The sequence below is a fragment of the Onychomys torridus genome, chromosome 1, assembly GCF_903995425.1.
Source record: "Onychomys torridus chromosome 1, mOncTor1.1, whole genome shotgun sequence".
NCBI lineage: Eukaryota > Metazoa > Chordata > Mammalia > Rodentia > Cricetidae > Onychomys > Onychomys torridus.
Genome location: NC_050443.1, coordinates 69248336 through 69275358, shown reverse-complemented (window position 1 = coordinate 69275358; position 27023 = coordinate 69248336). Strand labels below are relative to the sequence as shown.

Genomic DNA, 27023 nt, shown 5'->3' with positions numbered 1-27023 from the left:
GGGGTGACAGCAGAAAACTACTTATAGATTTTGGTTTTCTACCTTCCAAAAAAGAAAAAGCCTAGGTTGTGAGGAGTGCCGTGAGCAATATTACCACGTTGCCCTCCAAACTCTGCACAGGACCCTTGGCACAGACACCCCAAACCAGAAGCCACTTCTCGTTCCTTCCCCCTCCCTCTGGGACAGGGTGGTCTGATCCAGGCCACAGACTTTCGCTCGTTTGCAGCGGGTCGGAGATCGAAGGATTGAGCCAATTGCGGACCAAACGTCTTTGCAAGGAAGGGGGTGAGGGAGCAGCCCTTTGAGTTCCGCCTCTTCGCCAGGCGCTGGTGGGGAAGGGGGACGTGGGAAACCCTGCCCTCTGAGCCAGCGGACCCGACGCCTCAGTGCAAAGTGCCGAGAGGACGGCGGGAAAAGCGCCCGTCGGGAGCAGGGGACGGGAAGCAGCCAGGAAGCCGTGCGGGAGGGCGCGCGCGCGCGCGCCCCTTTTTCAGCAGTGTGGCGGGGTCGCACGCACGCCCGCCTCGGCGGCTGGGCGCGATTTGCGACAGTGGGGGGAGCGGCGGAGGTGGCGGTGCCGGCAGCTTTGCGGCAGGCTCCGGCCGGGCTTGCTTGACGGCGGTGTGGCGGAGGCCCCGCCCGAGGCGGCAGGAACCTGGAGGGAGGCGGAGGAATATGTCCGAGAGGGAAGTGTCGACAGCTCCGGCGGGAACAGACATGCCTGCGGCCAAGAAGCAGAAGTTGAGCAGCGACGAGAACAGCAACCCGGACCTCTCGGGAGACGAGAATGTGAGTGCAGCCCCGGCTGTCCCGGGACCGTGGAGTGGAAGTTTCAGGTTCTTCGGAAACTGTGCGCGCGGGGCGGGGGGGCGGGCGGGCGGCCGTGGGGGAGGGAAAGGTGTCACCCCGCGCTCAGGAAAACGCGGGCATGCGGGGACATCCAACTGGTCTAAGGGATTCGAGCTGGGGCTGCGGCTGGGAGCAAGCAGAAAGTTGGCGAAGGAGCGGATGAAGGGTCCCGAAGGCGTGCGAGGTCTGCTCCGATCATCCTTGCGTGGGAGAAGGAGTGTTTGTGCCCTTGGGGGGCTTGACGGTGACTGCGAATCTGAGATTGTACTAGTTTAAAAGGCATGCTCCGGGTAAGAGGTTTTGTTTCTCAAGAAAAGTTGGTGGAAGGGGGCTGAGGGACTGTGTCGCTCTCTCCACGGGATCAGGATGGAAAGTGTAGATCTTTGGCTTGGGTTTGCGTGACTGGGGTTAGGTGCGCTCTTTTCCGTGAAAGTGGGGTGTGCCTTCGTGTCGTTGTTACTGTGAGAGGAGCCGAATCGAGAAGATCGTGGGGGTGGGGTGGGGAACCACCTTTGATTAAGGCAAGGAAGGGGTCAGAAAGTTTGTACTTAATGTAAAGAGATTGGAAGATTTCAGGCAATCGTGGTAAAGACCGGTGGGTTTGAGCGAGTACGAAGATTGAAGTCACGGTGCTTAGAGAAATGCTGCCCCGTAAAAAGTATTATACAAGTGTTGTAAAAAAGTACTGTACACGTGTTCTAATAATTAGTTACTTATGATTGCCTAGTGTAAAGTTACAGCTTTGGCCTTTTCGTATGCTTAATTACCCAGAGTTTAATGAAAATGTCAAATTTGTTTAGAAGGAGGAAATTGTCGGACGGGGGGAATTAAGTAAAAGCTCGTTTTCTTTTTGCAGACTCCTAAGGGAAGTACATTTTTTGATGCTTTCTAAAATTATCCATAGCCGAATGATTGATAGGAGCGGACTGAATTTTTGGTATGTGTTCCTTTGACACATTACTGGACCCCTTTGAGGTCCTCTCAGAATAAAACTTTGGGTTTTTTTTTTTTCTCGTCAGAGTCTCCCTGTGTAGCACAGGCTGCCCTCAAACCTTACCTTAACCGTATCAGTACCTAGAATTCGTTCATGGGCAGAATACTAAAAGATATATAGATAAACTATATATAAGATTACAAACAAGGTCAAGTATAAACCTTTAAATATATTTAATTTTTTAAAGGGTCGGAGGCATAAAGCTCATTTGTAAAGCACATGCCAGATGTATAGGAGGCCCCAGGTTCTATCCTCAGCCAAAGGGGTACTTCTTCGTGTTGTATTTTAATTTATTTTTTAAATTAAATCTTTAGTTTTTTGAAACGGAGTCTCACCTTGTACCCTTTGACCTGGAAGCCCACAGTATCCAGGTTGGCCTTGAACTCATAGAGATCCATTTGCTCTTGCCCACTGAGTGCTGGGATCAAAGACCTGAGCTACCATAAATGGCTTCCCGTTTAGATGGAGTAACATAAGTTTTTTGTTTTTTGTTTTTTTCGAGACAAGGTCTTTCTGTGTAATTTTGGTACCTGTCCTGGATCTCAATCTATAGACCAGGCTGGCCTTGAACTCACAGAAATCAGCCTGGCTCTGCCTCTCCAGAGCTGGGACTAAAGGTGTGTGCCACCACCACCCAGCTCTATAAGTATTTCTTAGCCCAGTAAATAGCAGGATTTTCTGGAAACATTGGTAGAAGTGATAGGTTGATTTTTAAGATCTGCAGCAATTGTAATAGAAAATGGATTCTTAACCTGAAAATCCAAAATCAGAACTTTTTGCAATTAAGAACAATTGGCAGGTAAGGAGAAACAGATAAAAAGTGATTTTTAGTTGTTTGTTTGTTTTTGTTGTTGTTGTTTTGTTTTTCGAGACAGGGTTTCTCTGTAGCTTTGGAGGCTTTCCTGGAACTTGCTTTGTAGACCTGGCTGGCCTCAAACTCACAGAGATCCACCTGCCTCTGCCTCCCTAGTGCTGGGATTACAGGCGTGCGCCGCCGCCACCACCAACCTGCTGATTTTTTAAATACCTTTTGACACTATAATTTATATTTTAACCTTTTGTAATATAAAGCCAACTTTAGTCATTCACCAACAGCTGCTAGATACACTCTGACAAAAGGGTTCCTCTGGAATAATTTAGGGACTACCGCCCCAGGGTAATAGATGGAAATCTTTGTATTCCAGAGAGACTTAAGTATGGGTTCTGAACTGAAGATAAGGTAGAAGAATTTTCAGTATTTCCTGAAGCACAGATTATGGTGTACAGAGTTCAGATGTGTGCATAGTAGTATTCAAACCGTGAGGCCGGTTGCATTTACACGTAGTATAGACTCCGTGGTACTTCTCTAAAACTCTTCAGTCATTTGGGTTATAAATAAGTAGAATTTGCATAGCAGATTTTGTTTTTTCCAAACTACATCTAAAATAGTAAGCATTAACATTCCTGCCCCCAAATGGCCACGTGTCTACACTCAGGCTACCTCTTGAGCGGCAGTCAAGTAAATTATGAAGATGTGTAGGTCGATCAGATTTGTTGAATTTATTCGGTCATTTCATGTGTTAATGAAGTATTGAATCTTAGCAACTCTTTACCAGCAAGAGAACAGCTAGTTTTACTCATCATTTCCTTGTCTAATAGAGGCTTTTCCACAGAGCTGTGTAAGAGTGAACGATGAATTGCACTAGTGTCACTGGCCTACGCCAGTGTCTTATTTAAAGGCAAAATTACGCTTTCATTACCTTCTTAGTACATACGTCTTGTAATTCATAACTGGATTCTCCTTCCTAAATCTCCAGCCGCAGCCAGGAGTGCACGCCCCCTTTTTTACACACTTTTAGTTAGTCGGTACCTTTCTAGTGGTGCAGTCAATTGCTTTTGCGTGTGCGTCTGTGTCTGCTTGACGAAGTTATCTCTGATTTCACTGCTCACAGGATGATGCTGTCAGTATCGAGAGCGGCACAAACACAGAACGCCCCGACACACCTACAAACACACCAAATGCACCCGGGAGGAAGAGCTGGGGAAAGGGAAAATGGAAATCGAAGAAATGCAAATATTCTTTCAAATGTGTGAACAGCCTCAAGGTATGTACAGGAAGCACTAGACTGTGGACTTCTCAGGGACGGACAGGATACCCTTAGGCTTAAGTATTCTAAAATTACAGTGTTTCAAAGGTTCAGCTGAATACTATAATCCATCATACCTTTAGTCATTTCAGCTTTATTTATTGTTGTGCTTTACTCTAAATGTATGATACTGACTTGCAGGCTGGTATTGCTCTATCTGTTGGTCCAATATTAAAAAGAGCTGAGTGATCTGTTAACTGGACCCTAGTAGACTTTAACAAAACACCTTAACTTTTATAGTCTTAAAAACATTTTCAACTTGGGCTTGTAATTGTCATATAGGAAAACTGTGGCGTTTTCAAAGCTTTTGGGTTTGGGGGCCCAGCCAGATGGCTCAGTGGATAAGGATATTTGCTGCCCAGCCTGAGAACCTGAGTTTAATCCTTGGAACTCAGATGGTGGAACTAGAGAGCTGACTTTTGAGGTCGTTCTCTGACTGCTGTGTGTATGGCAAGTGGGCCTCTGTACACACAAAAATCGGTGTATTCTTATTTATTTATTTATTTATTTATATTTTATGTACATTGGTGTTTTGCTTGACTGTATGTCCTTGTGAAGGAGTCGGTTCCCCTGGAACTGGAGTTACAGACAGTTGTGATCTGTCATCTGGTGTCATGCAGGTGTCATACAGGGAAGCAAACCATGAGAAGGGATGAGACTAGAAATGTAGTGCATGTCGACTTCACCAACCTGGATCAGACTTCGGGGAGTCTAGACCAGGAGGTGTCTTGTAGGTGTGTTTAAACACAATAGAATTTGGAAAAGAGTCTTCAGGCAACAATAATTCCCATAGTCAATCCACTTCCAGGTGCGAAATAAAGCTTAAGGTATGACTACATAGAAACTCTTTCACAAAGTACGTGTGGGGCCTATGGCTAAAAGGCCTAGGCTTGTAGTGTGGTCTCTGACTGATAACAGAGGTCAGCTGGCCATAAAGTACCTGTGACATATCCCTTAAGGGTGGGTAGGTAATGGTCTAGGGAGGGAAGAATCTGGAATAACCGTTCTGGGGAGTTTGGGTGAGGTCTGCCTCCACAGATAGCAGGAAGGTCACCAGGAAGGTCACCACATCGTCAACAACCTCCACTCTCAGCTTTCTGGATAGAACTCAGTATTTGATTTTATCTCTTCCACTGAGGAGACACCCCTGTGTGATTAACATTCCTGGTTTTCTTAGTGCTGCTCTGAGTACAAGGCTCTAGTGCACTCTACAGTGTGGGTGCTTGAAATTGAATCCAGGTCCTCTGGAAAAACAGAGCTCTTAACTGCTAAGCCATCTGTCTTTCTAGCCCTGCCCCCCCCCCCAAAAAAAAACCCACAAAATTTAGAAAACAGGAAATGGGCATAGAAAACATTTAAAGTAAATAGCCTGACCACCAGTGGTCTTTTTTTTTATAAGTTAATGAAAATGGTACTGAGAACACAATAATTTAACTTCAACTCCTTGTTTCCCCCCTAAATATTGCGTATTTAAGTCATTAAACTGAGCACAGTGCTTACAGCCATCATCACAACATACTGAAGACTGAGCTGTGCCGGGTGATGGTGGTGATCTATAAAGTGAATTCTAGGATAACCAGTGTTATATAGAGAAGTTCTCAATTTATTCTGATACAGAAAGACAGTTGGGTTTAAGAAAACAGGCAGATACCAGTGTGTTTCCAGGATACATATCTGTTTTCTAACATGTGAAGTAAATCTTTGTTAGAAAACATTCATAGATTTTAAGATGTGGATGCTTGTGTAGTGTCTTAATTTTAATGTCAGAAGTAGCATATGTATGCTATATGTCTTCCTGTTGTATTGCTGAGAAGAGATGTCACCTTGCCAAAAAAAAAAAAAAAGGCATTTAATTGGTTGGGACTTGCTTACAGTTTCAGAGGTTTAGTCCATTATTGTCATGGCTGGAAGCATGGTGGCATGCAGGCAGACATGGTGCTGGAAAGGTAGCTGAGAGTTCTACATCTGAATCCACAGGGAGGGGGAAGAGGACACTGGGCAGGGCCTGAGCTTTTGAAACCTCAAGGCCTACCCCCTCCTGTGTCACACTGCCTCCAGCAAAGCCATGCCTCCTAATCCTTTCAAATAATACAACTCCCCAAGCATTCAAATAGACAGCCTATGTGCTCATTCTTATTCAAACCACCACAGTGTGTAAGGGAGGGAGTGGGCTGAATCCAGGGAAGAAAAAGAAAGGGAAGTAGGTGAGTTTGCTAATGTTTTCAAAACTGTGTTAAAATTTCCTTACTTCATGATTTTCTAGGAAGATCATAACCAGCCCTTGTTTGGAGTTCAGTTTAACTGGCACAGCAAGGAAGGGGATCCTCTGGTGTTTGCAACCGTGGGAAGCAACAGAGTGAGTGTCGGGGCAGCTTGGCAAGGGCGGTTATTTTATTACATCTGTTACAGTTAAAGTGTTGAAGTGGAGTGACTTTATTATGACCAGAAAATACATTTTAGATAACATTTGTTACGAAGCAGGCCTTATAGTTTCCTTTATAAATATTTTGAATAGCTGAAAGAATTGACTGTTGGCTGGAAAGATGGCTCAGAGGTTAAGAGCACCTCCTGCTGTTCCAGAGGTCCTGAGTTCAATTCCCAGCAACCACATGGTGGCTCACAACCATCTAGGATGAGATTTGATGCTCTCTTCTGGTGTGTAGGCATACATGCTGGAACACTGTATACATAATAAATAATTTTTTAAAAATTGACTTATTTATCATTCAAATATGAAAGAAACCTGCAATTTTATTTTATTTATTTAGTTTGGTTGTTTGTTTTTCAAGACAGGGTTTCTCTGTGTAACAGTCCTGGCTGTCCTGGAACTCACTTGGTAGACCAGGCTGGTCTCAAACTCACAGAGATCCACCTACCTCTGCCTCCCAAGTGCTGGGATTAAAGGTGTGCACCACCACTGCCTGGCTGTACTTTTTTTTGTTTTTTTAAGATTTGTTTATTTATTATACATACAGAAGAGGGCACCACATCTCATTACAGATGGTTTTGAGCCACCATGTGGTTGCTGGGAATTGAACTCAGGACCTCTGGAAGAGCAGTTGGTGCTCTTAACCTCTGAGCCATCTCTCCAGCCCCTGTACTTTTATTTTAAAGTTTGATTTTATGTGTGTCCGTATGGGCCTGCATGGGTATCTGCATCAGATCCTCTGGAATTGGAGATACAGAGTATTATTAGCAGCCATATGGGTGCAGGGAACAGACCCTTCTGGAAGAACAAATGCTCTTGTCACTAAGCCATCGCTCCATTCCCAGAAGCCTGTCTTTTTTTTTTTTTTTTTTTAAAGTGTGATTAATTGTTCTATAACGAAAGCATAAATCTAGTGGATTTAAATAGTAATTTTGAAAGTGTTAATTATACATAAAGTCATTAAAAACTGTACATATTTATGGGGTATCAGATGGTGTTTTAGTACATGTGTATGTTATGTGGTGTTCTCTAATTATTGTTTCATAATACTAGAGATGTTTTGTTACAAATTTAATGAAAGGAGGATAAGCCATAATTATTTTAAAGTTTTTAACTTTACTCACTTTGAAAAAGTTGTGATTATATGGGTGAAATGTATGTTTAAATGTTTGGAAATAGAAACTACTATTACCAGGCTATTCAATGTAGTCTAGTATTACATAAAAGGTGTGAGGATTTATACTGGCTTAGGCAAGTTTACGGAGCTGCTTAGAGCAGTTTCTGTAATGTAAGTTAGAATTGCACCTAGAATGTTTCAAGAGCCAGAGACTGTTCATTTGAGGTGACATGCATATTTTTGTTTCTTTAGGTCACCTTATATGAATGCCATTCGCAAGGGGAAATCCGGTTATTGCAGTCCTACGTAGATGCTGATGTATCCTTCTCTTAGAGTTTTTCATCTCTGGTTTAAGATGTTTATTTTAATAAGTACACTAAAACTTTTAAAAACAAATTCCTTGAAATTACTGTCCCATCTTTCTTTAGCCAGGAGTGTTGTCATTATCACCCAGGAGATCGTACCTCGTTACCTGATCTTGAGTTTGTCATGAGGTGGATGATGGGTGAAGATGAGTGGAGCATTAGAAATCCATGCTAGAAGTTGTTAGCAGGGACCAGCCAGGCCAGAGTTTGACAACTTCAGTGTAGTTTCAATACTTAGCTGGTAGTCATTCTAAATATTTGATCAACAAAGCTGAGATGGAAAAAATAAGTGTGTGTAATGTAGGAAATTATTGGAGAGTGAGTTATGAAGGGAAGGAAGATCTTAATTTAGAAGCCCAAAGATTTTTTTTAAGGAGTTTTAAAAAGCTGAGTGATAAGATGTTTCTTCTAGATCCATTTGAAAAAATACAGCAAGTGAAGCAAGGTGGCATTGAATCTGTAGATGACATAGAGATGAGTGAACAGTTGTCATTAGGAAGGTGGAAAAGGAACCATTTATAAGTTCATAGCAGTGTCAGGACAGAGGGTCAGTAAAGCCAAGCCTGCAGGCTTACCGCCTAGCTTTTTTTTTTCTGATTTATTTATTTATTATGTATACAGTATTCTGCTTACATGTATGCCTGCACACTAGAAGAGGGTACCAGATCTCATTACAGATGGTTGTGAGCTACCATGTGGTTGGCTGGGAATTGAACTCGGGTCAGGACCTCTGGAAGAGCAGCCAGTGCTCTTAACCTCTGAGCCATCTATCTCTCCAGCGCCCGCGGGGCCCCCCCCCCAGCTTTGTAAATAAAATTTTATTGAAGAACAGTCATGCCTATGTTGAATGAGCTGCTCTTTCTTGCTGTTTTGACAGTACTCCAACAGTAGAGTTGTTAGTTCTACAGGCAGCTAAAGAGAAGCATGGTAGAGTGAAGTATAAGGAGTGAGCTCATTTGGTGTGGATTTTAGACCTAAAAGTGCTACCTCTGTATTTATAATTTATTTTTGAGAATGAGGCCTTGCTGAGTAGCCCTACATAGCCTTTGAGAAAATCCTCTAGCCTCTTGAGTCATGGGACACCTGGCTAGCAGTGTGCAAATTTTGTAAAAAGAAAAATGAGGCCTTGCAGTGGTGGCGCACACCTTTAATCCCAGCACTTGGGAGGCAGAGGCAGGTGGATCTCTGTGAGTTCGAGGCCAGCCTGGTCTACAGAGCTGGTCCAGGACAGGCTTCAAAGCTACAGAGAAACCCTATCTCGAAAAACCAACCAAACAAACAAAACAAAAACAAAAACAAAAAAAAATGAGCACTTAAATATCCAAAACCTTAGCAGTTGTTTGGAAGGTTCCATTTATTGTTGCATTAACATGTTTATTTTTCAGAATAAATTATATTTCTTAACTGTAGCATTTCTTAGGCAGATGAAAACTTTTATACTTGTGCATGGACCTATGATAGCAATACCAGCCACCCTCTGCTTGCTGTTGCTGGATCTAGAGGCATAATAAGGATAATTAATCCCATAACAATGCAATGTATAAAGGTACGTCTTCTAGTCAAATTGTAGATATGCTGCTTTTGAATACTCATGGGTTACAATACAGCTTCATGGAATAACTTTAAAACTAATGTAGTCGATAACTAAAATAGCTAATTTAGGTTGTACTTTTTTAATGTTTCCTTTTTTACTGTACTTAATCACTTTGGGTATGTGGAGCAGGTGCATACGAGTGTGTGTATGTATCAGGTATCAGTTCCCTTCTTCCTCTGTGTGGGTCCTGAGGAACCAGCTCGGCTTTCAGGCATGCCAGCCATCACCTTTACATGCTAAGCTATCTTTCTAGTCCCACCGTTTCCTTTAAATGTAAGTTAAGGAATACATAGGAAAGTTTTAATACCCACCATTTTTGTTTAATTTCTCTCCTTCCTTTGCTTTGAGCATCTTTTTTTTTTAAATTCATTATTTTACATCCCAACTGAAGCTTCCCCTCCTTCCTCTCTTCCAAGTCCTGTCCCTGCCCCCCATTACCCCCTCCCAATCTATTTCTCCTCCATTTCTGTTCAGAAACAGCAGGCCTCCCATGGGGATCAACAAAACATGACATATCAAGTTGCAGGAAGACTGAGCACCTCCCCTTGTATTAAGGCTGGGCAAGGTGACCCAGGATGAGGGTCCCAAAAGTCAGTAAAAGAGTCTGAGACTGCTGTTAGCTGAGTAGTGACTAACTGGTCCCATTTTACTTTCTTTAAATTTGTTAGGCGATTTTAGTATGTAGCCAAGGTTGAGAAGAACTTGAAGTGAAACTTTGCTTGGGAGGCAGAGGGCAGCTTTGCTGGACATTGAACTTTGGGCCTTGAGTATTCTAGGCTTGTGGTCTGAACTGTATTTCCAGCCTTTTGTTTCTCTTAAGGTTTATGAAAGAATTTATTGGCTTTTGAGATATGAAACAAAATATTTTGAATTTGTTATAGCACTATGTTGGCCATGGAAATGCTATCAATGAACTGAAATTCCACCCACGAGACCCAAATCTTCTCCTGTCAGTAAGTAAAGGTAAGGTTACAGAAACAAATGTTTCCTTAGTTCAGGTTGTTTTGGAATAATTGTTTTAAAGAGACAAGGGAAAATAATCAAAATTTTAAAAAAAGGTTTTAGGAGAAAAAAATAGCCTATATTAGTATCTCATAAACCAAGACTTAGATAACAAAACTTCACTTCCTGTATTGTGATAGTTCTAGAACCTTATCCTCACATGAACAATTATATTGCTTTATCAGTATTGAGTGACGTATCAAATATGACATATCATATTTGTTTTTCAAGACAGGATTTTTCTGTGCAGCCCTGGCTGTCCTGGAACTCACTCTATAGACCAGGCTGGCCCCGAACTCAGAGATACACCTGCCTCTCCCAACTGAGAGCTGAGATTAAAGGTGTGCCACTGCCGCCACCCAGCCTCAATAATGCTATAAGAAATGCTGCATGTTAAATGAAAAGGGCTGATGAGGTGGCCTGCCCATCCTTGGAACCCTGTGAAGGTGGAAGGGTAACTACATCCACAGAGTTGCCCTCTGACCTACGCACGCACGCACGCACGCACGCACGCACGTGCATACAGAAATAATAATAAAAGAAGTACTGCAGTGAAGAGCCATGCTTTTATTTTTAAAAGATTTTATTTTTGAATCCCTATAAGATTTCTTCAAACTGTGCCTGCCTTGATTTTTGGTTGAGACAGTTTCTTAGTCTGTATCCCAGAGTGATACAAAGCCACAGAGAACTTTGAATCCCAGCCTGCTCAGTCTGGGGTTACAGGTATAAGCCACTGCACCTGGTTATAATTCCTTGAATGGCTAAGGTCTCTGACGTGAACTCTTGGAAGTACTTCCTGGTTGAAAAAAAGCATTGCGTTGCTCCTTGTGCCTGCACTGCCGTTACAAATGTGTAGATGTGTATGTTTGCATGTGGGTATGTGCATGTGAGGGCAGAAGCGGGAGACTTTGGGTCCCCTGGAGCTGGAGTTAGAGATAATTATGAGCTGCTGTGGATTCTGGGGACTGAATGAGGATCCCCTGGAAGAGTAGCAGCTGGGGCTCTTCTCTCTCTACTGTTTATTTTTGTTTTTTTAAGACAGGGTTTCTCTGTGTTGCCCTGGCTGTCCTGGAACTAACTGTAGACCAGGCTGGTCTCAAATTTAGAGATCCCACTGCCTCTGTCTCCCGGAGTGCTGAGATTAAAGGTGTGTACCACCACCACTGTTTGTTTGAAACAGGATCTTTCTCCCTCCCTCCCTCCCTCTCCTTCTCTCTCCTCTTTCCCTCTCTCTCTCTCTCCCTCCCTCCCTCTACACACACACACATCTCAGATTGGCCTTGAACTCAGGGCAGTTCTATGACTTCACATCTGCTCTACCCCCATGTGCTGAGATTATAGGTGAAGGGGAGGAGGGTTTTTGCCTTTTCATTTCAGGCTGGTGCCTGAACCCCAGGCCTGGGTGTGCTAGGCATGCCCTGAGCAGCATCCTTGGCGTCTGCTATCATTTTCAGTTTGTTGGTTTTTGAGGCAGTGTCACTGTGTAGCCCCCATTTCTCTAGTTCATTCTACATGTGGCGTATTTTAAGCTGTTATCTATCATGGATAATAGTCTTTATTGTGAATAATCTAAGTTTTTGTAACTTTTAACATACTAATACAGTACTAAAAGTTTGCAGTAGATGAGTGATAAAGTTGATCTTTACTTTCTGTGTTTATAATAGATCATGCTTTACGATTATGGAATATCCAAACGGACACGCTTGTGGCAATATTCGGAGGCGTGGAAGGACACAGAGATGAAGTTCTGAGTGCTGTAAGTTGAAGTTGGGACAATGACTTTGGGTTTATATCATGGGATTATCTTGACTGAACCTTGCCCTTCGTGGATTCGTGGTTATGTCCACTTCATGCAGCCTGCCAGGAGTCATCTCATCTGTTTGACACAAAGACTTTGACACTGCACATAAAGGGGTCGAGCAAGTTGAGCCGTTGTGAGTTTCAGTTTATAAAAACGGCTCAGATTTTATACAAGTACCATGATCATTCCTTTTTGTGGGGTTGTTGTTGTAGTTTCAGAGATAGGGTTTACCATGTAACTTAGGCTGATGTTGAAGTCTCTATCTTTCTGTCTCAGCCTCCTGAGTGCTGGGATTACAGACATGCTCCACCAGACCCAACTTTTCCCATTTAATCTAAAATCACCAAGTTAATTTTACCTTGTTGTCCCTGGTACTAAAAAACAAAAGTTTAACTGTCCATAAGAAATATTTTGGGGCTGGAGAGATGGCTCAGCCGTTAAAGGCTAGGCTCACAACCAAAAATATAAGAAATATTTTGTTTGGAGTTGAAGTAAGTGATTCACTTTTAGGGAGTCTTGTGGTGTGCTTACACTTGCATTTTAGAGTGCCTCTTTCCTGGGTAGCATGCAAGACCAATAGTTGATGTGTTTTTTGTTTTTTTTAAATGTTGCTTTGTGTTTTGTAAGCAAGGTTTTACTATAACACCGGCTGGCTCAGAACTTTCTGTGTAGATCAGATTGGCATCTGACTCATAGATAGCCTGCCCCTGCTTCCTGAGTGATAGTAAAGGCTGTGTCACCCAGGCCTAGCCTGTTTGTTTTTTGTTTTTTGACATGGGGTTTCTCTGTATAATAAGTCCTGGCTGTCCTGGAACTCACTTTATAGACCAGGCTGGCCTCAACTCACTGAGATCCACCTGCCTCTGCCTTCCAAGTGATGGGATTAAAAGCGTGTGCCACCACCGCCTACCTTAATGTTTCTTTATTGTGTGTGTATATATAATGAGTATGTGTGTCTTCATTAGCATTTCTGTTGCTGCATTGAAAACATCATGACCAAAAAGCAAGTTGGCGAGGAAAGGGTTTATTTGGCTTACACTTTCATATTGCTGTTCATCACTGAAGGAAGTCAGGACAGGACTCAAGCAGAGGAGGATCCTGAAGGCAGGAGCTGATGTAGAGGCCATGGAGGGCTGCTGCCTTATAGAACCCAGGACCAGCAGCCTAGGGATGGAACCACTCAAAATGGGTTGCCTTACCCACCCATCCCCACTCCACCAATAACTAATGAAGAAAATGTCTGAATTTTGGTTTTGGTTTGGGTTTTTTTTGTTTGTTTGTTTGTTTTTGTTTTTTTGTTTTTTTCTGAGACAGGGTTTCTATGTGTAGTTTTGGTTCCTGTCCTAGATCTTGCTCCTGTAGACCAGACTTGGCTCTGCCTCCCAGGTGCTGGGATTAAAGATATGCCCAAGCCCCGGTGTGCGCCACCACTGCCCAGTACACCCTGATTCCTATGGAGGCAGTTTTCTCAATTAAGGTTCCTTCCTTTCAGATAACTAGTTTGTGTGTCGAGTTGACATAAGACCAGCCAGTACAAAGTGGATGTACAAAGTCACAACACTTTACTGTGTAGCGATCAGAGGACAAGATGTTGGAGTCTCTTCTCTGTTTCTGCCATGTGGTTCCAGGAACCAAACTCTGATCTTTAGGCTTGGTAACAGGTCTCTTTGGCAGCAGACATCTCACTATCCTGATTGTTTAAAGAATAGCATGTACTATCTTTATGCTGATACACTGTAATCAGTGACTGTCAGCTTTAGTACTGTTTAAGTTTTTCTTTTTTCTTTTTCTTTTTTTTTTTTTTCAAGACAGGGTTTCTCTGTAGCTTTGGAGCCTGTTCTGGACTAGCTCTGTAGACCAGGCTGGCCTCAAACTCACAGAGATCCACCTGCCTCTGCCTCCTGAGTGCTGGGATTACAGGCGTGGTCCACCACTGCCAGCTTCAAGTTTTTAGTATTGTAGCTTTTATATGTTAACTCACTTGACCTTTTTTTTTTTAAAGCTTTCTCTTATTTTTTTTTCCCTAACTTAACTACTTAATGATGAATCACTTTGGCCTGGAGAGATGGCTCAGTGGTGAAAAGTACTTGGTTGCTCTTCTAGAAGTCATGAATTCAATTTCTAGCAACATGGTGGCTAACAACCACCTCTAATGAGATCTGGTGCCCTCTTCTGGCGTGTAGGTATACATGCAGTCAGAACGCTGAACTACATGATAGATAGCTAGCTAGATAGATTTTTTTTTTTTTTTTTAAGGAAGGCAACAAATCACTTTGAAGCATATATAGAGGTGCCAAAATACTGCTTTAATCAGGCTTTTCGACCTTTGAGGATCCCTGACTACCTAATGCCACCTTGGATTTTTCTAGAAGTTGTAGTGTCATTGTATATCAGGCTTTATGTGGGAATCAAATCAAATGAACAGTCCTTTACTAAAAAGTCTGACTTAGAGGAGCTGGACCATCTGTACCTCTGGTTCCAGGGGATCTGATACTCTCTTCTCTCCTCCATGGGCACTATACACCACCGCCCGGCAAGAATCTTCTTAAAAAAGAATTCTAACATAGAGCCATAGACCCTAAAGGTATCTTGTTGACAGTGTGGTTATTAGAAGTAGTGATAACGATTGGTGAAATCAATAAATACCAAGGCTAATGTCATGGTAAAAATAGTTTTCAGGTTTGAATCACCTCAGAATAGGTTGGTATAGATATCTTCTTGGATAGAACTCTTTACTGTTCTCGTTCTCTCTCTCTCTCTCTCTCTCTCTCTCTCTCTCTCTCTCTCTCTCTCGTTTTTTTGAGGCAGGGTCTTTTCATAGCCCTGGCTGTCCTGGAACTCACTCTGTAGACCAGGCTGGCCTTGAACTCAGAGGTCTACCTGCTCCTGCCTCCCTAGTGCTGGGATTAAAGAGGTGCGCCTCCACCTTGTTGGGGAAAGGGGTGAATATGAACAGAATATACTATGCAACAACTCTTAGGGCATTCTCCTCCTCCCTCCGCTTCTTCTCCGTACCCAGTCCAGCTGTGTTAGCTGCTTACTCATGGGGCTTGCCCTGTGATTAAATATACCAGGTGCCACACGGTTGGAGAACTGACTCCCTCTCTCAGAAGCAGTCCAGCTAGGAGTGGGAGGGACTTCATGTTCCTTCAGTGTCTTCTTTTGTTTGTTTGTGTTTGTTTTTCGAGACAGGGTTTCTCTGTATAGTTTTGGTGCCTGTCCTGGAACTCCCTCTGTAGACCAGGCCTCAAACTCACAGCAATCTGCCTGGCTCTGCCTTCCAAGTGCTGGGATTAAAGACGTGCGCCACCACCCCTGGCTTTCCTTTAGTTTCTTAATTGCAGTTAGACAAGAAAAGTAGTATAACTGTTCAGCTTTTTTGTGCAGGATGATTATTTTCAGCTTTTGATTTACCTTTAAAATCAAGGGAGATATTTAAATATAATTGAATAGATGAGTATAAATTCAGGTAACTTAATTTTTGCCTTCCATTTTGCACTCTAGTGGTGACGAAATAATTAAAACTTTAAATGGAAAATACTAGTGTGATTTAGGATGTATTGAGGTTAAGCCGAGAATGTAGTTAGCATTGTAGTTTGAAATACAGTGCTCATTGTATTGTGCACCAGGTGAAAATTGGAGAAAGAACATTCGAGACTAATTTACTTGTTTGCACTGTTCTGTTTTATTCCTAGGATTATGATCTTTTGGGTGAAAAAATAATGTCCTGTGGTATGGATCACTCTCTTAAACTCTGGAGAATCAACTCAAAGAGAATGATGAATGCAATTAAGGAATCTTATGATTACAACCCAAATAAAACTAACAGGTGACGGTTCCGATGCTTTGCTGTTGAGTAGATGTGTTTCCCTTTCCCTTAAGTATTGAAATAATCCCCACTGCTGCTTTAGAAGCCCCTCTTTAATATCTTAAAACCTCTAGGAATCATTTTCCTGCCATCAGATTCAACTTTTCAAAAGGAATCCCTCATTTAAAATTGTTTTCAGTCTTATATGAATTGTTTTTGTCTAACTTAATGGCACATTTCACTTATTTTATGTATGAATGTTCTTGACTCATTAAGTTAGAAGTATAAAAGTTTTAAATCACCTTAACCTATTGTGGGCTAGAGAAGGGAAAAGACAGTAATAAGCTCTAATTCAGTATAGTAAACTATGGTTTCAAATTGGTTTTCTAGCTATAGTTCATGATAATATAATACTTTCCTTACTGGGCATAGCAGTAAACACCTTTAGTCCCAGCACTGAGGAGGCAGAGCCAAGGGCGTTTATGTCAGTTGGAATATAGTAAGCCAGCCTGGCCAACAGAACAAGTTTCAGGCCAGTTAGAACTACATACATAGTGAGACCCAGTAGATAGATAGATAGATAGATAGATAGATAGATAGATAGATAGATAGATAGGACTACATACATAGTGAGGACCCAGCTGATTGATAGATGGATGGATGGATGGATGCTGTAACAGTGCTTCCTTCCTTCATTAAATAGAGAAAATTCAAATCGTGGAGTATTGTTCCATCATACCATGGGGTAGAGATTCTGTATCTTTTGAAGTGCTTTGGGTCTTGGTGTAACTGCCTTTTTAGTATTTACTGGGTTGTCAGTAATGCGTCACTATAAACACATTTACATGTGTTATTTCACTTTAAGCACCATATGTTTAAATATGTTGATTTTTATTTTAGCAAAGAGGTTTTTGTTTGTTTTTTGTTTTGTTTTTTTTTTGTTTTGGGTTTTTTTTTGAGCTGAGAGTCAAACCCAGGGCCTTGCGCTTGCTAGGCAAGCACTCTATCACCGAAGCTAAATCCCCAACCCTAGCAAAGAGTTTTTAATTCCGAATATTAATAGGTTAATTTTCCAAGCTTTAGTAAGCATTGGAGTGCACTTACCATACCTCATTGGCTTTTAAGAATTAGTACAGTTTTTAGGGTTTCTACCTTTCAACGTCCGGTGCAATGTTAAGTTTATATTTTGAAATGGTTGTTAGATCTCTGGAATAAGTCTAAATTATATTTCACAGAGTTTCCTTGGTCTTTTTGAAAGGCTTTAACTAACTAGTAGTAATATAATATGCATTTGACTAAAAAAGCAACCGAAGCTGTAACAGTTAAGAATTCATGTCAAAGGGTTGGGGGTTTAGCTCAGTGGTAGAGTGCTTGCCTAGCAAGTGCAAGGTCCTGGGTTTGATCCCAGCTCCAAAAAAAAAACCAGAATTCATGTCAAGATGGCTTGGTGGGGTGGTAAGAGCATCTGCTATAAAAGCAGAAAGACCTGAGTTCAAATCTCCAGCACCTCTGTAAAAGCGTGGCTTGGCTCTGACTCCTGTGATCTCAGGGCTGGGGAGTGGAGCTTGTCATCCACGCAGCCTAGGAACCTACTAGCTTCAGGCTCAGTGAAAGACTTTGTTTCAGAAATAAGGTGGAGAGTGATATAGGAAGATGCCCAAGGTCCCCCTTCTGGCCCCTACATGCACATTTCATGGGCACATGGATGCATATACAGGTTTTGTCTGGTCATTAATAGCGTTTTATCATAATAGGAGACCCTAGACTTTGAAATGGGAGGAGTTTGAGATGATGAGCCTAATCTGCTTTTTTTACATATGAGGGAAAGGAGGACATGATTGCCTTGGGCAGTTAATTGATTGCAATCACAGTTATATAATTAATAAAAAGTGAATCACAGCTAGGCATTGGTGGCTCACGCCTTTAATCCAAGCACTGGGAGGCAGAGGCAGATGGATCTCTGAGTTCCAGGACAGCCAGGGCTACACAGAGAAACCCTGTCTGAAAAAGCAAAAAAAAAAAAAGTGACTCACAGAGGTGGGATATGGCTCAGGTTGAACACTTGTCCAGCAGGGATGATGCTCTGGGTTGTACGGTCCCCCCATCCCCCCAAAAAAAAAAGAAGAAAGAAAATCAGAAAAACACCATAGAGGCACTTACTAGATTAGAAATGTTAGGTGTGCTTTGAATTTACAACCTCCAGAATATCTTGTTCATTGTTTTTTTACAAATATATTTTAGCAAAACTGGAGGTCAGGACAACTGTCGCGGCCACTTCTCAATTTCCCCTTTTATGTGGGTTCCATACATTGAACTCAGGTCAGGCTTGTGCAGCAAGTGCTTCTACCATCTCTCCTGTCCCAAATTTAAAATCCTAATTTTAAAAAGAAAAGTGAAACATTGTATCAGAAAGCTGATAATGAAAGAAAATAAATATGAAAAATGGATACTTTATCTCTAAAAAACAGGTTGACCGATACATTTTATCTAGGTTATAAATTTATTCATATTTTGTGGAGTTTTAAAAAATTGAACTGGGAAATGAAACTTAGTAGGCCGAGTGCTTGCCTGATTTGCATGAAGCCCTAGTTTTGCTCCTGAGCATTACACAGTGTATAAATCCCAAATGGAAAAAACAGTATAAACCTACTACAGTTTTTTCTTTTAACTTTTACATTTCCATTCTTCCTTCAGGCCGTTTATTTCCCAGAAAATCCACTTTCCTGACTTTTCTACCCGAGACATACATAGGAATTATGTTGATTGTGTGCGATGGTTAGGCGATTTGATACTTTCCAAGGTATGGAAAACTAGAGTTAAACTGTACTTGTGTGTGTGTGTGTGTGTGTGTGTGTGTGTGTGTGTCTGTCTGTCTGTCTGTCTGTCTGTCTGTCTGAGAGAGAGAGAGTGCTTTGCAGGAAGCAGTTAATTAGAAAATTTATTAAAATGAGTAGCAGGTAGAAACTTTACAGTCTTACATTTTGGTAAATTTGCAGACTTCTTTAAGGAAAAAGAAGTTCACTAGATTGTACCTTATGCTCTAGTAAGAAGAGAAGTGAGCTTGGAAGGTGTGACTGACTCTGGGGGTCAGTGATGTGAAAATAATAACCAAAGCCATGTTCCATGTTTCATGTTTATCTCAGTCAGTCATTGTTTGTAAGAACAGGGCTGGAGGTCATTGGCTTACAGGCTGCAGTTTGCTCACCCTATTTAATCTTGTTCATGGATACAGATATAGAGGTATAGCCCTCTGTATCCATGGATTCCACTTCTTTTAAATTAATCTATGATTGATCAAAAGTATTGGAACAAAAGAATTGCATCTGTGCTGAACATGTACAAAGAGCTTTCCTTGTCATTCACTAAATACAGTACAACTAAAATATACCAATTGCATTGTATTGGGTTTCATAAATATAGTCATGATTGAAATTATGTGGGAGTATGTGTACATATGATGCCATTTCAATAAGGTACTTGAGCCTGTAGACTTTGGTGTTTGGAGCCAGTCCTTCCAGGGAATTGAGGGTTGACAGTAACTGAAAGTTTCCCTGTCCACCTTGCTCCTGCAGCTGCTCAGACTCTAGTAAACACACAGAGACTTATGTTACTTATAAACTGTATGTCTGTGGCACGCTTCTTGCTATCTAGTTCTTATACATTAAACCGTTTCTAGTAATCTCTAAGTTGCCACGTGGCTTGTGGCTTACTGGTACTTTTACATCTTGCTTCTCTGTGTCTGCCTGGCAACTCCTGACTCAGCCTTCCTGTTCCCAGCATTCTCCTCTCTCTTTGTCCGTCTGTCCTTCCTGCCTGGCTACTGGCCAATCAGTACTTCATTTATTAACCAATCAGAGCAACACATTCACAGCATTCAGAGTGATATCCACAACAGGTGACTGTGTCTTGTTTAGTTTTGTTTTTTCCAGTTGATCATCTAGAGGGGTGAATCATGTTCTCTGAACGTGCAGGCTTGTCGGAGTTGGAGAGATTCCTGCATGGCTTCTTGAAGTGAATGTCAGGGCCTTTCACATTTCCTTAGGCGGAGCCTAGTGTGGTCTGGATTAAAGTGTCTCCCCATCTTGGAGAGAGGTTCAGATGAGAAGTGGGTCTCCCACTTCAGATGTATTTAAAAAAAAAAAACGGTCCCTTTTGGGGGTGTCTCTTTGAATCATTGAGTGATTTTATAATGGATTAGTTTTGTTTTATTTTGGTTGTTGAACTCTGAGGTTTCTTTATATATTCTAAATATGCATTTATTTATCTATCTGTCTGTCTATCTGTCTGTCTGTCTGTCTATCTATCTATCTATCTATTTATTTGAGGCAGGGTTTCTCTGTGTAGCTTTGTGCCCTTCCTGAAACTCACTCTGTAGCCCAGGCTGGCATTTATTTATTTGTTTGTTTGTTTGTTTATTTGAGGCAGGGTTTCTCTGTGTGGCTTTGTGCCCTTCCTGAAACTCACTCTGTAGCCCAGGCTGGCCTCGAACTCACAGAGATCCACCTATCTCTGCCTCCTGAGTGCTGGGATTAAAGGCATGTGTCACCACCGCCCAGCTTCTTTTCATCTTGTTAATAGGGCCTTTGGCTAAGAAAATGCTTAGTTTTTTGTTGTTTTGTTTTAAAATTAGATGTATTTGTGTTACAGTGCACGTGTGGAACTCAGGGAAGCTTTTGGGAATCAGTTTTTACCTTACACCATGTGGATCCCAGGGATCAAACTCAAGTCATCTTAAAGTATTATTTGATTTTTTTTTTTTTTTTTTTTTAAAGAAAATCTCTGTATAAACTCTCCACTAGGCCCCAAGTTATAAGGATTCCCCCTCCCCCTTTGTTTTTTGAAGACAGTGTTTCTGTGTAACAGCCCTGCTGTCCTAAAACTCAGTTTTTAGACCAGGCTATCCTCAAACTCACAGAGATCCACCTGCCTCTGCCTCTTCAGTGCTGGTACTAAAGGCATGTGCCGTATTTAATGTTCTTTAAATGATTGGTAGGAATTTCCTGTTGAAGTTTCTAGATTAAAATATGGATTCAGTTTCCTTAATTATAGCTGTTGAGATTAACTGCTTCATGTTGGGTGATTTGTAGCATGCTGTTGGAGGAGTTGGTCTGTCTGAAGTAAGATGTATGAGCAGAATTTCTTACAGTGCTCCTTCCCATTGGGCATTATTTTGCTCTCACCTGAGTCTTTAGTGATAACTACTGATTTTTCATTCTCTTTTTTTTTAGGTACTGATAATTAAACAGGATTCTACCACTAAGCTACATTCCACCATTTACATTTTTTTCTTTTCTTTTTTTTTTTTTAAGATTTATGTATTTATTATGTATACAGCATTCTGCATGTATGCCTTCACACCAGAAGAGGGCACCAGACCTCATTAGAGATGGTTGTGAGCCACCACGTGGGTGCTAGGAATTGAACTCAGGACCTCTGGAAGAGCAGTCAGTGCTCTTAACCCCTGAGCCATCTCTCCAGCCCCCACCATTTATATTCTTGTTTGTTTTGGTTCCTCCCCCCCCCCCCCTTTTTTTTTTTTTTTTGTTTTTTTGAGACAAGGTCCTGGAACTCACTATGTACCAGGCTGGCTTTGACTATACAGCTTCTGCCCACCAAGGCCTAGGATTAAAGGAATTTGCTATACAATCTCTGGCTGTCCTCAAACTCAGCAATCCTCCTGAGTGCTGGAATTTTGGGTATGAGTCTCCACACCCAGCTCATTTTGTAATCTTTCCCCAACCTTTTACTTTGACTTCAGTACTGAGTAGTAACTAAGACTGAATCTACGCAAGTGCCCTATCACCAAGCTACATCCTTAATCTTTTTTATTTATTTGGACCATATTTTTTAAATTATTTCTGCCACTTTAGATTGTTTGTTAGCCCCCAAAGAGCTGAACATTAAATCCAGGTCTTTATCAACTCTGTTTCTTGTACTTCCTGTAGGTTATTTGAACCTTTTGCTTCATTTTGTTTGGGGCTGGTTTCTTCTTCCTCCTCCTCCTGTTTGGTTTTTGTTAGGGCCTTTCTCCTCTTCATTTCTTTTTTCTCCTCCTCTTCTAATTCTTCTTGTTTGTTGAGACAGGGTGTCTCACCACGAACCCAAGCCGGCCTTGAACATGAAACTTGGAATTCTCCTGCCTCAGTCTCCCAAGTACTGGGATTATAGACATGAACTCTATGCCTGTACAGCAATTTTTAGAATCCCTTTTTTATTTATGTATAGCTTTTTTGGTTTAATTTTTACTCATGTATGTGTTTGTACGTGTGCTGCTGCAGTATGTGGAGGTCAGAAGACAACTTTCAGGGATCTGTTCTCTTCTTGCATGGAATCTGGGCATTGTCCTGGGGTTGTGAGGCTAGTGCATTGAGGACTTTTACCGTCAGAGCCATCCTGCTGGCCCATATATGGCACTATCATGTAATTTCGTGTATTTCTTTGTGTAGCAGTTTTGGAGGTTGCTTCAGATGTATTATTTCATGTATGTAACTTCAGTCTACCATATATTGGTATATTAGCAATCAAAGGAAGTATAGAGCCCTTTTATTTTCATCAGTTCATCCCCAGTTTACAATCTAATTGAATTATTTTAACTATTTCATGAATATTTGAGAGCCACATTGGATAGTGTAATTTTGCAGTGAGATATAATTTAGAAATATCAGCAAACAGAGCATTGTATTTACTGCTTTTGTCTTTTCTCTTTCCTTAGTTCAGGAAGCTTCCTTCAGGCGTTCATTTAGAGGTCTGCTATTGAAAGATTCATACTCCTCTTCACTCCTGAAGACTGTATTGACAGAATACAAATTTCTGCCTTCATGGTTATTCCTCCCCTTCCCCCCATGCTTGAAAAATATTTGGCCCCTTCTCTGGCCCCAGTGGCTTCTGATGTGAAATTCTGTCATTAAAACTTTTCTCCCCCTGTATAACTAGATATATCTTCTGTCCTAACTGCTTCCAGAGTTTTTCCTTTTCCTTTAGTGTTTGGACTGAATAGGACTATATTTTAGTTTCAAGTTTGAGTATGATATGACATTCCTTTGATTTACCTTATTTGTAGTTCATTGATCTTGACTCTGTAGTAGATTTATATATTAGAGAAATACTTTGTCTCATACTTGAACAACATCACTGATGATTCACTTTTTTTCCAGCCCCGATTTCTTCTCTCATTTTGAGGCACTAATGAAATACTAGATATTTTTTACATACAGTGCTGGCCCTCTGTTGTCTATACTCTAGCACTGAGATTTTTGTTAGATTTGTTGTTTGGCCATGTCCTCCTCCTCCTCCATCTGTCCCTTTTTGTTCAGATTAGATACTGTTCTACTGGATTGTCCTTAAAATCCTTGCTTCTTTTCTCTCTTGTTGAGCCCATCAGTAAAGTTTGAATTTTGTTACAGCATTACTTAGTAGCTGACGGGACAGAACACCTGGCGAAAGCTGTTGAAGGAAGGAAAGACTGTGTTGGCATTCAGCTTGCTGTTTGTTTAGTGGTGCCAGATCTCAAACCCAGGGCCTCACTCCTGCTAGGCAAGCACTCTTGTTAGCGGGCTTTCTTTATTATCTTCTCAGCTGTGGAAGGGAGCATTGTAACTCTGCCTTGCAGTTGCCAGGTGGAGGAAGTTCAGGCTTCCCACTAGGCCTCAGCTGACACCACCTTAAAGGAGGTGAGAGGAATACCTTTTCACTGCTTCCCTAGAGGCCTCTACTTACTGGCTCTATGGTTAGTCTGTTGTACTCTTCCCAGTGGGTGGTTGTGAGGTCCTGGCTCCCAGTCCTTCTCTGATACTAGCCAGGCCAGAGAGAGACAGCACATTACTACAAAGAGTAAGGAGAGCCAGGGGTGTACTTTGTTAAGATCTAAGGAATGATTTCTTAAAAGCAGGTTTAAGTGGAAATGGTTCCACAGATTTTTCCTATGATGTTTGGTCAGAGTAGAGCATTTTTTGTTCTATTAGGCTGTTGCTGTCTTACTTCTCTGGCTTGGAACAGCAGACTTTTGTGGGGCCTTTCTGTTGGTTTTAGTTAGGGTTTGTATTGCTATGAAAAGACACCATGATCACAGCAACTCTTATAAGGAAAACATTTAAATGGGGTGGCTTGCTTACAGTTTCAGAGGTTCAGTCCATTATCATGATAAGGAGCATGGTGGCATGCAGGCAGATGTGGTGCTGTAGTAGCTGAGAGACCTACATCTTCCAGGCAACAGGAGTCATCTGACTGTCATACTGAGGGAAGCTTGAGCAAAGAGACCTTAAAGTCTGCCCCCATTGTGAAACACTTCCTCCAACAAGGCCACACCTTCTAGTCTTGCACTCCCTTTGCGGGCCATTTTCTTCAAACCACCACTCTTTTGTTATCCATTAGAATTTCTCAATCATTGCTTTCTCAGTGTCTAGTCTAGGGTAGCAAAAGAAGCCCCAGGAAACTGTGAGAGAGTCTGTCTTAAGAGTTTGAGCCAAGATGAGTCTTCAGAGAAAACTCCAACTATAAATTAGGGCAACATTGGGCTAGTGATATCAGATACTATGTGCACTTAGTAACTTGTGTAGATATCACTCAGCTTGAGAATTTCCAAGTTTGAAGACGGTAGAGAAGAAAAACTGCTCTTCTTTCTTATATATATAAAACCTTTCTCTGGTCCTGCTATTAAACTGTTTAAATGTGGAGAGAGACCTCAGTGGGTTGCCATCTGTGACTGAATTGGCTGCCTGGAAAACTCTAGAGGGCAGGGTTGTTAATTAGGTACTGTTGAGGTTGGCCAGGCTTGGAGGAGAGGTTGTTGATATTTAACAGCATGTCTGGCTTTTATCAACTAGAGGCTGGACACATTGCCAAAAATTTGGTGATGTGGACCACAGGCTGAGACAGTGATTGGAATAATGGTCAAAGGGAGATTATTTTAAGTAGAAGTGTCAAAGACACAATGTTACAGGAATTTCATAGCCTGTTTGATCCTATCCCCACATCAGTGTCTTGAGCTACTTTATAACCTGTGGTCCTTTCAGTGAACTAATCAGTTTAATCATTTGCCATGATGTCTTCTAAGCATCTACCATGTGGTGCCCACACTGTGGATGAGGCCTTAGTAGATAACAAGGTACAGGGAGGCACTCCTGGTTACATGTGGACTGGGAAACAGTGGCCAGATTTGAAAAGCCTTCTATTGCAATCCCTGATTTTTCTAATTTTCTATAGCACTCCTCAAGTCCCTGGGTGCCAGCCTAATTCTTTTGCTAGTCAGATTTCTTGTCCTTGGGTGTAAACAATCAGTTTATAGTCCTGGAAAGCAGGTTCTTTGAGCTATTCTAAATGGTAAACAGTTTGATTTTTATTTTTGAAATTCAGTTCTAATACATGTCTCTTATTTCTTTCTCTTTCAGTCTTGTGAAAATGCCATTGTATGCTGGAAACCTGGCAAAATGGAGGATGATATAGATAAAATTAAACCTAGTGAGTCTAATGTGACTATTCTTGGGCGATTTGATTACAGCCAATGTGACATTTGGTACATGAGGTTTTCTATGGATTTCTGGCAAAAGGTAGCACATACTTTTACGTTTGGAATTGTCTTCTGAAACACCGTGTAGTTCTAGCCTTTCCTGTTCTGTCCATGCTCCTTGTCCTCGAACATTGGTTGTCTTGGTCCTGTGTTGATTACTTTGGCTGCCTCCTGGGTGCTGCACATTATCTACAGTGTTATAAAAGCAATGGGCAGTTAGGTGTTGGTAATGTTATGTTCCTAATGCCTCTTCCTAAGATACAGTATTTTAACGTGTTTATCGTCTTACCTAGCTTTTTTCTAGAAAAACTTAGAGAAAAATCAACATAGAAGGTAAAATAACTATTATCTAAGACATTAAATTCTGCTGCTGGAATTTTGTCAGATATTTAACTGAGTATTTCTCTAACAAAGCTTTGAAGAGCATCCTTCTCTTGTTGTCTAAAGTAGAGAAAAAGTACTGTAACACCATCTGTGAAATGTCGGCAGAGCCTTATTTTCTCAAGATGCCAAGGAAATAACTACTCTTATTCCTACTTACAAATCAGTAACAAAATGCAAAAATTAGTTAAGAGGGCCATCAAGGCTGGAGCTGAGGCTTCTCTGAGCAAGGAAACTGTTTAAGGATTACTTGAATACTTTAGTGCTTGGTGGTGTGTTAACTCTATGTTTTCAACCATGTTTACACAGATGCTTGCATTGGGCAATCAGGTCGGCAAACTTTATGTCTGGGATTTAGAAGTAGAAGATCCTCATAAAGCCAAGTAAGTATAGAAATTTCTGAAGCGTTCTAAATTATAGCCCTTATGTCATCCTTAAATCATAAATTTTGTGTTGAGTATTTTTTTGATATTTCAATTAACTGGTATTTATACTATGGTGACAAGAAAAAGTATACCAAACTTGGTGAAATTTGAGAACAAATTCTTAATAAAGATAGCTTTAAACTACACATTTCTCATTCACCTTTAAGGTCAACCCTGTTGTGTGTGCTATTTAACCTCTTGCCATGTTTTTCTCTAGGTGTACAACACTGACTCATCATAAATGTGGTGCTGCTATTCGACAAACCAGCTTCAGCAGGGATAGCAGCATCCTCATAGCGGTCTGTGATGACGCCAGCATTTGGCGTTGGGATCGACTTCGATAAACTGTTTTTCCTAGTAAAAATTAGAATATGTTGTCTTTGTAAAATAGAATTAATGTATCTTGCTAGTAAGGGCACATAGAGCATTTAGACTTGTTTTTCAGCATTCAATCAGGCTGAGCTGAATGTAGTGATGTTTACATTGTTTACATTCTTTGTACTGTCTTCCTGCTCAGACTTTACTGCTTTTAATAAAAATTTATTTTTGTAAAGCTGTGTTATTTTTATTGTGATGAAAACAAGTTGGAAGTAATAAAATTATACCATATCGTTTTGTAATTTGCTTT

The 27023-nt window shown here is 41.3% G+C and overlaps 1 protein-coding gene across 2 annotated transcripts; it reads left to right on the top strand.

Moving 5' to 3' along the window:
* Window positions 1-202: 202 nt before the first annotated feature.
* On the top strand, window positions 203-27023 carry Eed (embryonic ectoderm development). 2 transcript variants are annotated; one of them, XM_036176937.1, is made up of 12 exons: window positions 203-789; window positions 3775-3927; window positions 6233-6325; window positions 7767-7832; window positions 9300-9425; window positions 10355-10436; window positions 12140-12231; window positions 15972-16105; window positions 18779-18884; window positions 25471-25629; window positions 26280-26353; window positions 26613-27023. In XM_036176937.1, exons 1-12 carry the CDS (start codon window positions 676-678, stop codon window positions 26737-26739), a joined length of 1326 nt encoding a protein of 441 aa, XP_036032830.1. In that variant the 5' UTR covers window positions 203-675; the 3' UTR covers window positions 26740-27023. The 2 variants fall into 2 exon arrangements, with proteins under 2 accessions (XP_036032830.1, XP_036032831.1); XM_036176938.1 differs by having other exon boundaries at window positions 604-789; window positions 25471-25540; window positions 26613-26679.